This window comes from Arachis ipaensis, chromosome B10, assembly GCF_000816755.2.
Source record: "Arachis ipaensis cultivar K30076 chromosome B10, Araip1.1, whole genome shotgun sequence".
Taxonomy (NCBI): Eukaryota; Viridiplantae; Streptophyta; class Magnoliopsida; order Fabales; family Fabaceae; genus Arachis; species Arachis ipaensis.
The window spans coordinates 128,337,299-128,352,303 of NC_029794.2; the positions used below are offsets into that span (position 1 = coordinate 128,337,299).

Genomic DNA, 15,005 nt, shown 5'->3' on the forward strand with positions numbered 1-15,005 from the left:
GCTGAGATTTGACTACTAATTGTGTAAAATTTCTAACATGAATACTTGAATATTATATCAAAAGTAGTCTTTCTATTTCTAAAAGGATGCCAGTAGTCTTTTCCTACAAACTTTGCACATAACGATCATTATTCTCTCTTTTTGCATTGACGGACGAGTATGTTCACTGAAATCGAATGTTACTTTAAATTCCATCAAGAATGACCCGAGCACTGTATAATTGGAGGAGTTATAGGATGTTAAGAATATATTTAATCCATATTTCGAGAAACTTTACAACCACACATTTCTTTTTATAAGTTGAATATAAAACAAAGAATGAACGATTGTAAAGATTCTTATTTTCCAGGCTACTCACTAAATACTCTATGGGACAATTCATTTTGTGGTATGTACAATTTGTATCCATAGAGCTCGGCATTATGGTAAAAGGAAACTGAGCATAAATACCATCAAATATTATCCAGCGAAATTTAAGGATTCAATTAAAGATTAAGCTACTGCGTGAAACTGATAATAGACGCGATCTAATAAACGCGATCCTCACCGAGGTATCAAAGCAAACATCAAGAGTATTGAACCCAACCAAAAAATTGAAAGCAATCGATGAAAATTGTGAGGAAATACGTCGTGTGATTGTACTGAAGCATCTTTGTTTTCTTTCTTGGTTTTAGTAACTGATGATCAAATTGTTACTTGTCTGGAAAATCAACTGCAAGTTTGACTCGAATCTTCCAACTTACTAACAGCAGAACAAAATCACAAGGAAAGGGTGAACGACCAAGTTGAATTTTTACCAATAAAAGAATGCAGCCACTATACTATAATATGAAGCAAATATAAAGGAAACAGACAAAAAATGAGAGTCTTGTAAAAAGGCGAGGAGTACTCCAGGCCCAGCTTTCCTACTCTGTTTCCTCAACTCTATTCTGTTGACACTCATCCTACTCTATTTTTCTTTTCTCCCTTCCTATTCAATGTACAAGTTAGCCTATCTATCATGTACTTACATCTATCAATATTGCCTACTGCTGCTTCTAAGGTTAGCTCTACGGCCACCACTACTTGTGATCTTGCGCATTCCACCACCCCAATCATCATCATCATCATCATCCTCCAAGTCCCCACTAGCCATGGGTCCAGATCTCCGAACTTTTCTGGGTGTAGGTCGCTTCCGTTTTATATTTGCAGTGTACAGTGAATAATCCACCGTATCTTCCCTCAATGCATACTTAAATTCCTGGGGGCAACATATGTGTGAGAAATAATGGCTTAAGAAACAACTAATCAGGTGCAACAAGCTCACAAGCACATGAAAGAAGGAAACATTTGGCTCAAGCAACAATACCTGGTATCTCTGTATTAATTCTTGTGGATTTGAAGGCACGCTGAACTGAGTTTCACTAATATTAAATGGGATATTCTGTCTGGAGATAACTTCTCCAGGTTTTGGCTGTTCAGTTGGTGAATATGCCTGAACAAAATAAAAAGCACCATAATGGCCAAGAGGGCAACGTTTGAAAGTAGCTAAGTGATGACAAGATGCATCAAATAATCTTACCTGACATCTAGCATCATTGAGACTATACATGATTTTCAGATGTCTCTTCAATTTTAGGAGAAATTGCAGTGCAATTGCTGATAAGCAGTCTGCCTGGATAAGGATCAGGAACAAAATACAAGGGTGAGCACATGACCAGAATAATAAACAATGACTCACCCAGATATCCGCATTCATGTTCAGGTCAGTAATAGGAGGATATTTCCTACTCATGCCATCATGCGGTGCGAGTTCAGTGTGCAAATTAAAACACAAGAATGACAGCTGAAGAAACCTTTCATGGAATAAACTCTAATGGATTAAAATCCGGATGCTCTGGGTTGGTATGATTATGAAATCTGGAAACAAGAAGTTCAGCTAAATGGGGTCCAAAGAACTCGCATCTACTTTCGGGTGATCAGAAAGATGGTTGATTCACACTCAATATGGTGTTGCAGAAAGGGGGGAAGTCTACACTAAAAAATTCTAAGGCAAATTTTACCACCCTAAAGGTTAAAGTAGAGCAAAATTACTCCCCTCATATCTCTAGAGGCAAACATAGCCTAGCATCAGGAACAATCTTCCTCAAACAGCATGACATTGATGACGTAAATAAAATAATCACTGCAGGATGTACCTGAACTCTCTCCAGATCATCTTTTGAGAAGGCAAAATAATCAGAACCCACAGCATGCAGCTTTGGTTCGGAGCTGCCATTATTCGATAAAGTATCATCTGGCTGTTGGTAGAATGTTCCATTTAAATCCACTGATCTCATGTCATTCAAATCTGGATGAGCATCTAGATTTTGCTGAAATGTTCCATTCAAATCCATTGATGTTCCTTGGGTTATAATAGTGGACTTGTCTGTCTCCTGTTGATACATTCCATTCCCATTCGGTGTACTTTGATTCTCATTTCTTGATAACCTTGAACTCCAGGCTTTAAAATTCGCTTCTAGTGGCCCAGCCCTAATTTGAACTATTCGATTGATGGCATATATTAGATAAAGGGGCTCATCAGGGGAAATGAAAGGCAGCAATCCAAGGACCTCTGTGCAGTATCTGTTAAAAAGAAGCCAGGTAAAAGGTTAATAAGAACTTACATACAAAGAAAGAACAGCAACAAATAATACTTACGATAAGAAAGCTATTACTGAATGGCTCCACTTTGGATTGTCAAATTTTCGCACAATTGATGACATAAATTTATTCCTTGAATTCCTGTTCCCCCGGATGAGCTTGTATATTCTAGAAACACCAAGTCTTGCTTGAGCTAGTGAGACAGATTCGGTTTTCCCTTTTCCAGATACAGGGATTTTAGATGGGATTTTCTGATTGCCATTTTCAGAAGCAGTGCTAATTGATTGCATGAAAATAAATGACATTTGAAGTCCATCACCCAAACGACTTTCAAAAAATGCAGGGTACCTACAGAGATTTTTTATTTATTAATACAACCATATTGACTGTTAGATATAAAAACTATGCATGTGTCTCCCATTAACAGCTAAAACTTTTAGGGATTACTTCATGAATGGTTTTTATATCTAACATTGACCTTTACTGTCATTCAGAATTGTATATAGAAGATTACTTCTCATTCATATTCATTAGGAGATGATGAGCCAGCTTTGCATTTGACTCCAGAGGATCAGTTTCAAGTGCTATTAGGTATGGAACACAAGTGATTGGGTGAACAAGACCTTGGCGCAACACAACTTCAACTATCTGCATTATTAGCAAATTATTTTGTTCTAAGTACGTTGAAGCAAAAGAAAACCCAACTGCTGTTACTGTAATGCATGTATTGAGTTGGAATGAGATATCTAATCCACACTCAAGACTGATGGTTCAAAACTGAACACTTTGCCTTTAGACTCCTTCACAAAGTATCTACCAAGTTTCTCACATGTTCAGTCCAAAAGATTTGGAGGAATAATGCACCAAACAGCCATCAAACAATAAAATTTCCTTTTTAACTGTATTTAGTTCAAGACAACTTATTTTACTTGTTTTCTTAGCATTTGGATTATAAGGTACTGACCTTCAGAGCTGATTGGCGGACTTGTTCATTGGAATCCAAACATCTGCCTAAAATATTATCCCAATATAACTGAATTATACCCCCGCATATGTTTGTGTCCCCAGCTCCAGCAGCAACGGGTACACTCTGCACAGCTCCAACTGTGTAACCAGTTATGTTATCATCAGGTTTATCTGTTCCCATTTTGCTTTCAGCATCAAGGAGATACTCCAACATGTTTTGCAATGCTTGAATCTGATATCAGGCTGATTTAGTATCCAGAGAGAGGCACTATATATATCAAGTTGAAATATATTACCTTAAGACGAGTGTCAGCATTTGAAGATAATGTTCCCTCCAGTATCTTTCCAATATCCTTTTCCAACATGTATTCAGGCCTGGCAATTAAAATAAACCCTAGTGCCTACAAGAGATGCAAAAAATCTCAAACTTCATGATTGAACCAACATAAAAACCTAGATAAAGGCATAGTTCTTACCTGCAATGATCTAGCCTTAACAACAAAATCCTCCTCAGAGAGAAACTTTATACACAAGGTAAGACTCCTTCTGACATCAATAACTTTATTGCTGGAGCTTACCAACAAAGAATTGCCATATCGAATGAGTGATCCAAGACAAAAGAGTGATCGCCCAACTTGCTGCAAATGATTGGAGACAGTTAACTTTTATAACACATGCTATATAAAATTAAATGTAACAACCTTTAGGGACTAATTTAATAAAGATTAAGATAATAATCAATGAATAAATCAAAGATAAGTATATAGTGCGAACAAGCCATGGCACAAAAACACACCAACTTTAGTGATTATCATATACCCATTCAGACCAGGAGGAAATAGGAATAGGATCAACTTAACATTACACCTGCAGAGAAGGTATCTCAAATAAAGAGCATATGTGTCCAACAGAAATTGTACACTTGAAGCTCGTGAAACTAGCCTTCATGAACTTGCATGCGCATAAACCCAATTAACTAAAAGATGATATGTCAACATGATTCTGCAACAAACCTGCTTATTGTCCAAACATTTGTAGAAGACCTGAATAAGATGCTCCACCACAGCAGCCCCTTTACTGCCTATGTTGCTTACAGAGCAGAGGCACCTGTTAAGCAAACTGAAATAAGATCTTTGCAGCAAACTCTTCTTTAAACAAAACAACCAGTAAGCCTTTTCTCATTAGATGTTTTAGCTACATAAACAGTACGATCATTCCCAAAAAATGTCATGCACTAATTTTTTTCCCCCGAGTTACATGTATGCACAGGTATTACTGCATAAGAAAGCTACTTAAATATACCAATTTAATACATCAAAATCAAAATATTTTGAAACTATGTTTCACATTTATAAGTTTCAGAGTCCATCAAACGTACTTGATACAAGCATGGACTACTGTCAAGAAAGAATGCCGGACAATCATATGTTTCAAATCTTGCTCTAGCTCGTCAACAATATTTGGAGGTAACTTCCGAAGTAAAGGCAACACAGCATCAATTACAAAGATTATACTCTCAACTAGCTGTGCAACCATGCGATTGTCAACCTGAAGACCAAAAAGATAAAGAAATGGATCCAATAAACAACCTGTCCCATAGATTTTTAATATTTTGAAAACAAATATAAGATACATATACAAATAGTATCTGTACATCACAGCTGTTAACCACATACAGCATCCCAATTGGCGCCACCTAATACTTTGAAGTTCTAGCACTTATAGCACCATCATATAAATATGACATCAACAATAAGTTGACAATATTGATGATGACATAGTTACTGGCTGGAATACATGATGATCTTAAAGGCTGGAGAAACCAGGAAACATGGATGAACTTGGCTAGAAAAGCTTGAACAACCTCAGACAGAACACTGAAGTACAGCATTTTTGTGAGGACTCAAAACACAAAAACTGCTGCCAAACAAAATAGCTATTGTGAACAGAGAATCCTGAGATACCTTTGTGAAACAAGTGGGATGGGTTCACAAAACAGTTGTGATCAGTTTCTCTATTTTAGGAAAATGAAGGAACAGCAGTAAACTTGAAACAAGGGGCCCTAGTTTAAAGATCAGTTGAAATCATGGTCAAATAGTGGATTCCTGAGACACATCGCAATTTAGCAGTGACTACTATGGATCACGGAGGAGTATTACGAATAAGTGCATAAGCCCTGCAAATTCTGAAACAGCTACCCCAATAACAGACATGATAATGCTGGGTGGTTTAGTTAAATTGCCATCCAATATATACACAATAGTAATTGACCCAATCCAAGAGAAATGAATCCAAGTAACACTTGACTCCACCAATAAGTGAAGAAGATAGTACTAACCTGCGTTTTAAGATATGGCTGCAAAGTAACAACAAACTGGGATGGGTTTGAAGCAGGTGCACAGAGAGTTGGGTCCACAAGACAAAATGCATGCAAGGCCAGCACATATGGTAGAGCATGCACCTCCACTTCATTGCTATTAATTTCCTCAACCTGATCGTCAACATAAATTCCATTACTTCCATATCAACATAGGCCAACATATGTTAGACGCACCATCAAGACACCGACATACCTGCAATATCTTCTCCAGCAAGCATTTGCACATTAACTCACAGCGCTTACGCACTGTAGCAAGGGACACAGGGTTGACACCAACAGCTTTTGCAGCTTGGGGCAAAAAATCAAGTGATAAGTTGCGCTTTATTACAGTTACAAGAAGTTGATTGTTGGGCATTCTCCTGAGCATTTCAACAATTTGCTCTGTTTTCTTAGCCACCTCGAGTGGAACAGTACTACCATCTCCAAAGACCTGAGTTTGTGAACCATAAGGCTCCTCAAACCAGAACTCATGAAACGTTTTGCAAACAAGGTCCTGCAAATGAAAAGCATGATAAGGGAAAGATCTTAAACAGCAGAAGAGGGTCAAGTCATTGACAATAAATATAGAGACTCTATCATATGACACAGCAACAAATAAGAGCAGGCTCCAACATGAGTGACTAATTTATACAGGAGGAGGTAACTACCCATTAATATCCTTCTTAAATAATATAAAGGGTAAAATATTATTTTAATCCCTATGGTTAAGTCCCAATTTCGTCCCTAATGTTTAAAATGTTCTTTTTTTGTCCCAAATGTTTCATTTCATTCTATTTTATCCTTCGGTCAAAATTAAAACATTTTCTTCTAAATATACCCTTTTTCTCTATTATTATTTATTATCTTCTTACTTTTCTTATTCTTCTGCTACTTTCACTCTCAAATCACTACAACCACCACTATGACCACTACATTATGACTTTCGTTGCTACTTAGAAGAAAATCATAATGGAGGAAAAGGTATTTTTAAAAAAATTTTATTTTGACCAAAAGACCGAAATAGGATGAAATATTACGTTTGGAATAAAAATTTATGCTTAATAGGAACATGTTGGGGAAAAACCTACAAACCCAACATTACCTTACTTCAATAAATAAATTACCATGCTGACAAATAGGTACAAAGTAATTACAATACTAGTGCCTTGTCTCAAAAAGACTCGAGCAGCAACTGCAAATACCTGGATACTTGACTCATCATCACTAATGCGCGAAATTATTTCTGTGCAAGCCCTAGTATAGCCAGAGAAGTTGACATTTGAACTGCACATGTCTCGAATAAGTTTTATTGCTCGTTTTCGAACACTAACTCCAGTATCTTTGATTCTCTCAGCGATCTTTTCAAAATACTACACAACACAGGAAAGAAAATTGGTTAAAATTTGTAACACTTCATCAACCCAAATATGATGGGAAGAAAAAAAAATATAGGCTATATGTGTCCTCATAACAAAATAATAAAGCAAGATCAGTTTTAACTGTAACCATTAAGGAAAAGTCCATTGACACATACCTTAAAACCCACATCTGGATGTGAAGCAATGTGCCTGCCGACAAGTTCCAATGCTGCTTCTCTAACAGAAATTGCAGAGTCACAAAACCTTCCTTCAACAGCTGACTGTACTCGTTTATCACCCAATACCTCTGGATCAGCCTCTACAATGATACTAACCTGCTCGTTATATGAGATGAAAGAAAAAATTAATTAAATGCCAGGAAACAATAAAAAGCAACTCATTTTCACAAAAGAGCAGTATATTTTTAGAAATTGACTAGACTTACAGCTCGTAAAGCCTTAGCCCTGATAACTGGAGAGTTCTCCCTCAGGCTTGCCTGGATACATAACAGAAAAAAATAATTAAACACAATGAATTACAGTTCATTTGGAAAATCATGCAAATGGAGAATATCAACTAACCAGAAGCACGTGAAGAATCTTATCAAACCCTCGACAAAATGAACTGTTTTGACCCAAAACTAAAGTAATCTTCTTAATTGAATCCCTCGTCAACGTGGATGAGATGGTACTAGAGTCCCGTACAATGATTCTTGATTTCATTCTAGCAAGGTGGTATATAGGCTTTCGCTGACAATTAGGATCATCTTTGTACCACAGGCAGAGATAAAACCTGCACATCATGCACATGAATTACCATTGCTTGCATAAAACTCAAATATGTCAATTAGGAGAACTGTCAAGTACAAACCAGCAAACGAACAGATGGATATCATCAGCAGAAGTGACATCTTGAAGGTAATTCAAAAGCAACTGTTGAACAATTTCATGCTTTGAAATTTCAGAATCTTTTGACGCATTACGTTTCTTTGTCACGTCATCCTTACACCGGGAATTGCAATATGACTGTAATACAAGCAGTTGCTTATGACAAATGCATGTCTGACAGTACCAGTTCCGGTTGGAAACTTCATGTTCTTTAATACCCAGGCAGTCACTGTGGAAGGGTCTCTGGCAGCCATGGCATATCAATAAATTGTCGGTACTGCCATCCATACAGACACAACAAGAATCTTCTGGATATTGCTGATTAGCACTATCCTGACCATGTAAATCCTGAAGTATCCAGAACTTCTCCTGGCTACAAACCAAAGCATCACGCTTCAACCTTGCGGCAATTGTACCAAGAATATCAATAGCCATGGAACGTGCAGAGACATCCTTAGATTTCGGCCCAGCATTCTGAAGTAGTAGGACACAGAGAACCTGAAACAATTCTCAATGTAAACTAATCTGATATATTTAGCAAATCAGTAGTAATACATCCAGATACCTGCACACACAATGAACACACACACACACAGAGCTACCTCCAAAATGGGAGCTGAAGCAGGATACTCGGGCAAATTTAAAGTTGTGAGTAAATCAGTAACAAGATTCTCCATTATGGATTTCAGCTCTGAAGCATCCTGGGTCTTCACACTTGCAAACCGCTGAAGTACACGGCTCCAGAATAGACAGCAAGCTTCTGTTGTGGCTTCATGGCCTTTAATTGGATCATTAGGGTCAACCGAGACTTCCAACACAGCATTACCACTTGATGCTTGTCTTAAAGCATCGGGAAGGTTAGCACTACAGTGAATTAGCTGAATCAGCAAAGCGGTAACCATCTGGATCTGTCTTTGCTCTTCCTCGCGTATGTGGTAGGCTCTTATAGCTCGTTTTGAATATGGTAATTTCCAAAGAAGCTGAAGCACTTCATCTATCACATATGTGCGATGTTGTGTGTATAAATAGAATATCTGTGCCATCATGTTGTAAAAGCGATTTTTAAAATTAGTTGCTGAAATAAGCATGGAAGCCAACGTTGGAAAACCTTTTAAAGATGGAAGACAAATATCAGTACCGCGCTAAGTAAACCAATTGCCTTCAGCTGCAAAAGCTGGATATTCTCAACCAGGAATGTTGTAATGCTTGTTTTTACAAGTTGAAGAATGCAACTATCTGATAACCTCTCAATTAACAACAAATCCTTCAGCAATCCAAGAACAGTGCATAATTTCTGAAGGATAGTATTCACAGCAGAAGAAACCCTAATAAAGTGAAGACCAGAGTTATAATAATAAGAAAAGTATATTATCAAATCTAATGTGAGATCAATCCAATTGAAGAAGTTAAATAATAATAATAATAATAGCACCTGTTTGATGTTGATTTCCTCATCTTTGTACTCTTGCTGGTACGACGTTTCTTGCTTGCCGAACCAAATTCTGCATCATTTTCTTCGTAATAATCATCAACTGGAGAACATAACAATTAGCTGTATCAATATCAAACCACATAGAAGAAAAACTTCTTTCTAATCTCTCCCTTGCCCAATGGACAACAGTCAAAGGATTCTTCAAATGAATTATAATGCATCATTAACTACAGATATGCTATACAGTCAAAAATGCAATTTTATAAGAAGTCTTGCATTTCCAGTAGCATCTCCATTCTCCAAAATGCACAGTCATGAAAGCAAATAAATACTTTATTAAGAAGAAAAACCAGAAGAAAAAGGAAAAAAGACTAACCTTCACATGCAGTGTTTTCACTAGGTCTGTGTAACGCACGATACGATGGATCACTTGCACACATAACATCCATTATTTGACGCCTGGAAAACTCCAAAATTCTCTCAATGATCTGACAGGCATAGATTACATTTAGGATGTGTTTTGGAACATTAAAAAACTTAACTTATTTCAATAATCACTTATTTGTATAATCGCTTTTTAAAATAATCGTCTAACAATCAATTTATATTTGGATACTTCGTTAAAAAGTGACTTAAAGATAATCTTGTGTGTTTGGAATGTATGAAAACAGCTATTTTCTAAATGGTATATGAAATTATTGTTTATATTATTTTTTATAAGGTATAATTACCAAAATGGGTATGGAATGATTATTTATATTATTTACTATTTAATACTTGAAGTCAAATAGGCAAAAATTATTAAAATTTTCAAATAATCAACTTTTTCTTATAAGCTATGTTTTAGCTTAAATAAATTAGTTTTGATTATATTCTATTTTCAGTTTTATGCAAACTTGATTATTTTCAGGTAAAAGACTTTTTCTTTAAAGAAACATTTTTCATGGTTCCCAAACATGCTCTCAGACCAACTCATATTGCACATTAAGAATCTATAATCAGAAGGAACTAACATTTCGCACATCATCATTGCAAGAAAAATTACAGATTCCATAATATATAACAATAACAACACTTTTATCCTGCTGGGGGGCCGTTCTGTATATACTAGCTTCAACCTAAGGAGGGTTCTTATAAAATTCTAGTTATCAATAATAACAATTGTTTGAAACTTGCTAAATCAACACACCTCTTCTTTATAAATTTGCTTCGGCATCTCAGTGTGAGCCATCACAGCTAGTGCAGCATGAATGGACTCCAATGCGATCAAAATAGATGAAATTAGTTCCGAGTCTGACTGAAACACAGAACAACATGGTTGTGACAACAATGATTAACATAAGACAATAAAGAATATGAGATCACTGTACATTACTTAAAATGGATCCCAATAATTAAGGTCAGGAACAATGGATCAAAACAACATCATTGAACTCAATCAAAAATCAAACTTTCAATTAGCTAATCCACATTCTTTCCTGAAAGTTGCTAATTAAATTTTGTTATCTTTTCCCCTAATATCTTCATTTTATTTATTTTTCTTTCAATTGACCAATTTATGTGTCCTGCAAGTTGGGAGACATTCTTTTTCCTTTTTCCCTTTTCTAGATAACCAATTCTAAGCTATTCTTGTAAACAAACTCCAGAGATTTGGAGGATGCATGGAGGATAAAACGTTGTCTAGCAATAGCGCATGTTAGTTGGAGTTAAATACAAAATTTCCAGGTAACATAAATAGCATTTTTCAAACATTCCAAACACAATAATTGATAAAAACTTGTTCAATCATTAGCATCTCTCATTTCCCAAAATGGCACAATGGAATTCCCCTTCTCCCAAGTTCTCCATGCCAGCTCAGCATTAGGTTATTACATCCATGGGTGTAGTAGCATGCTCTGACTATAGCTCCTCAAAGCAGACTCCCATTAGTACAACATAGAGAACTTTCCCTCATACATGTTTAGAAATTGAAAAACTGCTTTACATATAACCCTTTTGGTTCTGTTTTACTCTTGCATAGAGGAACTCTTATTCCCTATCTTGTATTATTCGTCTTTTTGTCTTAATGAAATTCTTCTTTCAAAAAAAATAAATAAATAAATAAGTGTTATTGTTGCTTATATTTTCCTTCCTAAGGTCTAGTCCTACTTTCTACTTGTTCTTTTTTCCTCTCCAATAACATGTCCTTTCACACTCACAAAATCCTAACAATCGAACAAGTTCCATAACAGGTAATAATGCATTTCAAATTATTCTACAAGAATTGATAAAAACATGAGGAAAGAAGCCACAGTAAACATTCATCTGAGTTCTCCATTGATTAAAAAAAGCATGCAGGGAGCAGCAGATTAAAAGAGCAAAGGAAATTGAAGAAGCAGGGGGATCATAAAATTTTGAAGCATATGTAATGTAGCAAATATGAATGGTACCATCAAACATCAATTGGAAAAGACAGTAATGGAATCACTAGAAAAATTAAAACAATTTTATATAAATGACTTACATTCCACAATAAAGAAAGCCTCAGTCAAATGACCATGAGTCTTAAAAAGATTAGACTTCACCAACAAAACTCAAATGTATGTAGAAATTAGAGGAAACACGAGAACTGAAATCTACGAATTTTTCATGTCATTTTGGTCTTTGACATAGCATTAGAGACAATACTACCAGGTCAAGACTCAAGGATTCAATCCATGTTGCCAGATTCTTTAAAAATAAAGTTCAATTTCAGAGAAAATAGAAAAAATGAGATGACCATGTTTCAAGAGCAAAAGTTCTGCATGAATAATCATATTAGGCAGAGATATAAAAACAACCTCAATCCTTACCGCCTATGAGACTATATATAACTACATTTTACTAAACTGGAAAAATCTAAAAACAACGAAGTGATAGCGACCTAATAATCTGAAGTCTTGATGCTTGAGGAATCTCACTATGGATAACATATTATCTCAGTACGGCTGTCTTCGGCAAATGTTTCATGCATCTTAGTGTTTTACCATTGTATTATTATTGCCAATCCCTTTAAGATTAAGCCTAAACCTAATAATCAGAAGTCTTGCTGCTTGAGGAATCTCATTATGGATAACGTATTATCTCACTACTGTTGTCTTCAGGCATGTTTCATGTCTCTAGTATTTTACCATTGTATTATTATTGCCAATCCTTTTAAGATTAAGCCAAACTATTGGCTTTGTTTAATCAATCTGTTTTTGCCACACATCTCTGTAGCTCATAACCATAGAAGCTTGATCTATATACTTAAGAAGCTACTTCGTTACAAACTTCTGATAAGTACCAAGTACAATACTGTGTACAAGTCAGATTTTGAATAATTTTTACCGAGAAAAATTGAGCTCTTAAGTCAGCTACTTCCAAAATGAAAATTCAGCATATGAAGTAGTTGATAAGTAACTTACATTATCACAATCCTCAATTGACAGGCCTTCTGCCCTATGTATTTGATGATCTAGAACATTCAGTATCCTCACAAGGACTTCAACAGGAACAATATGCAGAAGTTTCTTCTCATGTATAGACATTATTTCATTAACAAGCAATCTAAGATCTGAAAGTGACAATGGCAGCCATTCTGCTTCATCTCGATCATCAGTCTGAACTTCAGCTTTGTTGCATAAGTCTTCCAAAAACTCACGAAACCTTCCAATGGTTGCATCTAAAATGATACAAGTTACCAGTCGTTTAGACGCATAAAAATGATCATACAAAACTCAATACATATATACACATACAGAGCACAAATAACATTAACACGTAGGAATCATCCATAGCACCTTGAAGCTCGGCAGAACTGGGCCCTACGGAAATTCCATCGCCTCCTTTCTTCCTTACTTTTGATTTTTTGGAAGATAACGTTGAAATGTCCTGCCAAATCATTTTGAGAATCAGCAAACCGTAGAAATCTAAACAAATGCACAAAGCAACTGCATCCATACATTTGAAGAAAAATGGTCATGTTGACGATTAGGGGTTGCATTGTAGTCTTCTTTAGTTTGATTTATGCCAGGAAGACTTGACTCACGGAGCTTCTTCTCACCCACCGCACGACCAGAGATCTGCTCCTTGACAGGACCTGAGAAACTTGAACAATACAATAAACAATAAGCAGAGCACCATCAAATTTTGTAATGAAAATTATAACCACAGGCAAAGATAAGCTCTGGCTGGATACATGATTACAAGACTAGTTTGAAAAACCGAAGCTCTAGTTTTACCAAAGAATAACATTGCTTATGTACATTGCATTTTCACACACCAAGCTGCCATTGAACTGGGATTGAGACCAACTCAAGATGCTGTACATCTACACGGACCAGAGTACAATGCTATGTCCAAAAAAAAATAAACGTCTATACCAACTAGCAAGTGATGTTGAACCTCTTGAAAGTTATAACTGACAGTAACTCATGACTCATGAGCATTAAATAAAAACGTCTTTAATGTAGGACAGTTTCACTCTGTCCTAAATCTCAGCCTCTTACATCATTGTAGTATAACGATCAGCAACAAGCCTATGAGACTGGAATAGATCCGGAAAGGTAACCTTCACAAGGAAAACCATGTACTGTGTTTACCTGTGGTACTGTATTCAAATGCTTCAGGATTGCACCTGAGAACCTCATCATGGAGTTCCAATGGCTCAATGTACATATACGAACCACTGCTGTTATCATCTCTTAAGTTTCTATATAAAACACAACACAATAGATAAAAATTAAATTAAATTCAGTAATAATATCAAAAATAGTAACAGAACCAAAATTGACCACAACAACAACAAAACAACATTAATATGAACACATGAAAATAACTGAACTAAATATCAGTTATTTGTCTAATCATAAATCAACACGATAAACTAATACACTCTGCTCATAAAGCAGTTATCTCTTCACTAATATTCTATCCATGAAGTTTAAATAATAACAACAATAATAATAACCAATCAACAGTTGTAAAGCATTAAACTCTACTCAAACCAACAACAATAGCATCAATCAAAATCTAAGTCCAGTACTAATATTCCTGTGATATAAACCTGCAAACTTCAGCAAGAATGCCTTAAACTAAACAACTTCAACTACATAGGTGCCAAACTCGTACAGCACCAAAAGTCACAATTCATCGCATAGGCTACAGTAAATCGCATGGAAATTCACGCGCGTCTAACTTCATCTCGCAAATTCCAAATTCAAAAAACAAAAGCACCGAATATTCCCCGTGAAATCAGTACCTAATATAGCATTTCCCTACCACTTCAAAGCTCAAATATCAATCTCAGCGATAGCATATAATGCAGAACCAAAACCGAATAAAGAATGCTTACAAGTACGACACATCGGTGTGCTGGAGCA

The 15,005-nt window shown here is 35.9% G+C and overlaps 1 protein-coding gene across 1 annotated transcript; it reads right to left on the minus strand.

Moving 5' to 3' along the window:
• Positions 637-14,999, minus strand: LOC107621403 (nipped-B-like protein). Its single transcript, XM_016323424.2, has 28 exons — positions 14,978-14,999; positions 14,226-14,335; positions 13,587-13,723; positions 13,425-13,515; positions 13,050-13,306; positions 10,814-10,921; positions 10,001-10,112; positions 9,625-9,724; positions 9,331-9,517; positions 8,795-9,226; positions 8,176-8,690; positions 7,887-8,097; positions 7,751-7,801; positions 7,482-7,640; positions 7,150-7,317; positions 6,162-6,461; positions 5,927-6,079; positions 4,967-5,136; positions 4,602-4,695; positions 4,065-4,226; positions 3,885-3,989; positions 3,587-3,820; positions 3,137-3,270; positions 2,680-2,970; positions 2,178-2,604; positions 1,562-1,654; positions 1,349-1,474; positions 637-1,240 (listed from the first exon to the last, which is right to left on the minus strand). Exons 2-28 carry the CDS (start codon positions 14,299-14,301, stop codon positions 1,016-1,018), a joined length of 5,118 nt encoding a protein of 1,705 aa, XP_016178910.2. The 5' UTR covers positions 14,302-14,335; positions 14,978-14,999; the 3' UTR covers positions 637-1,015.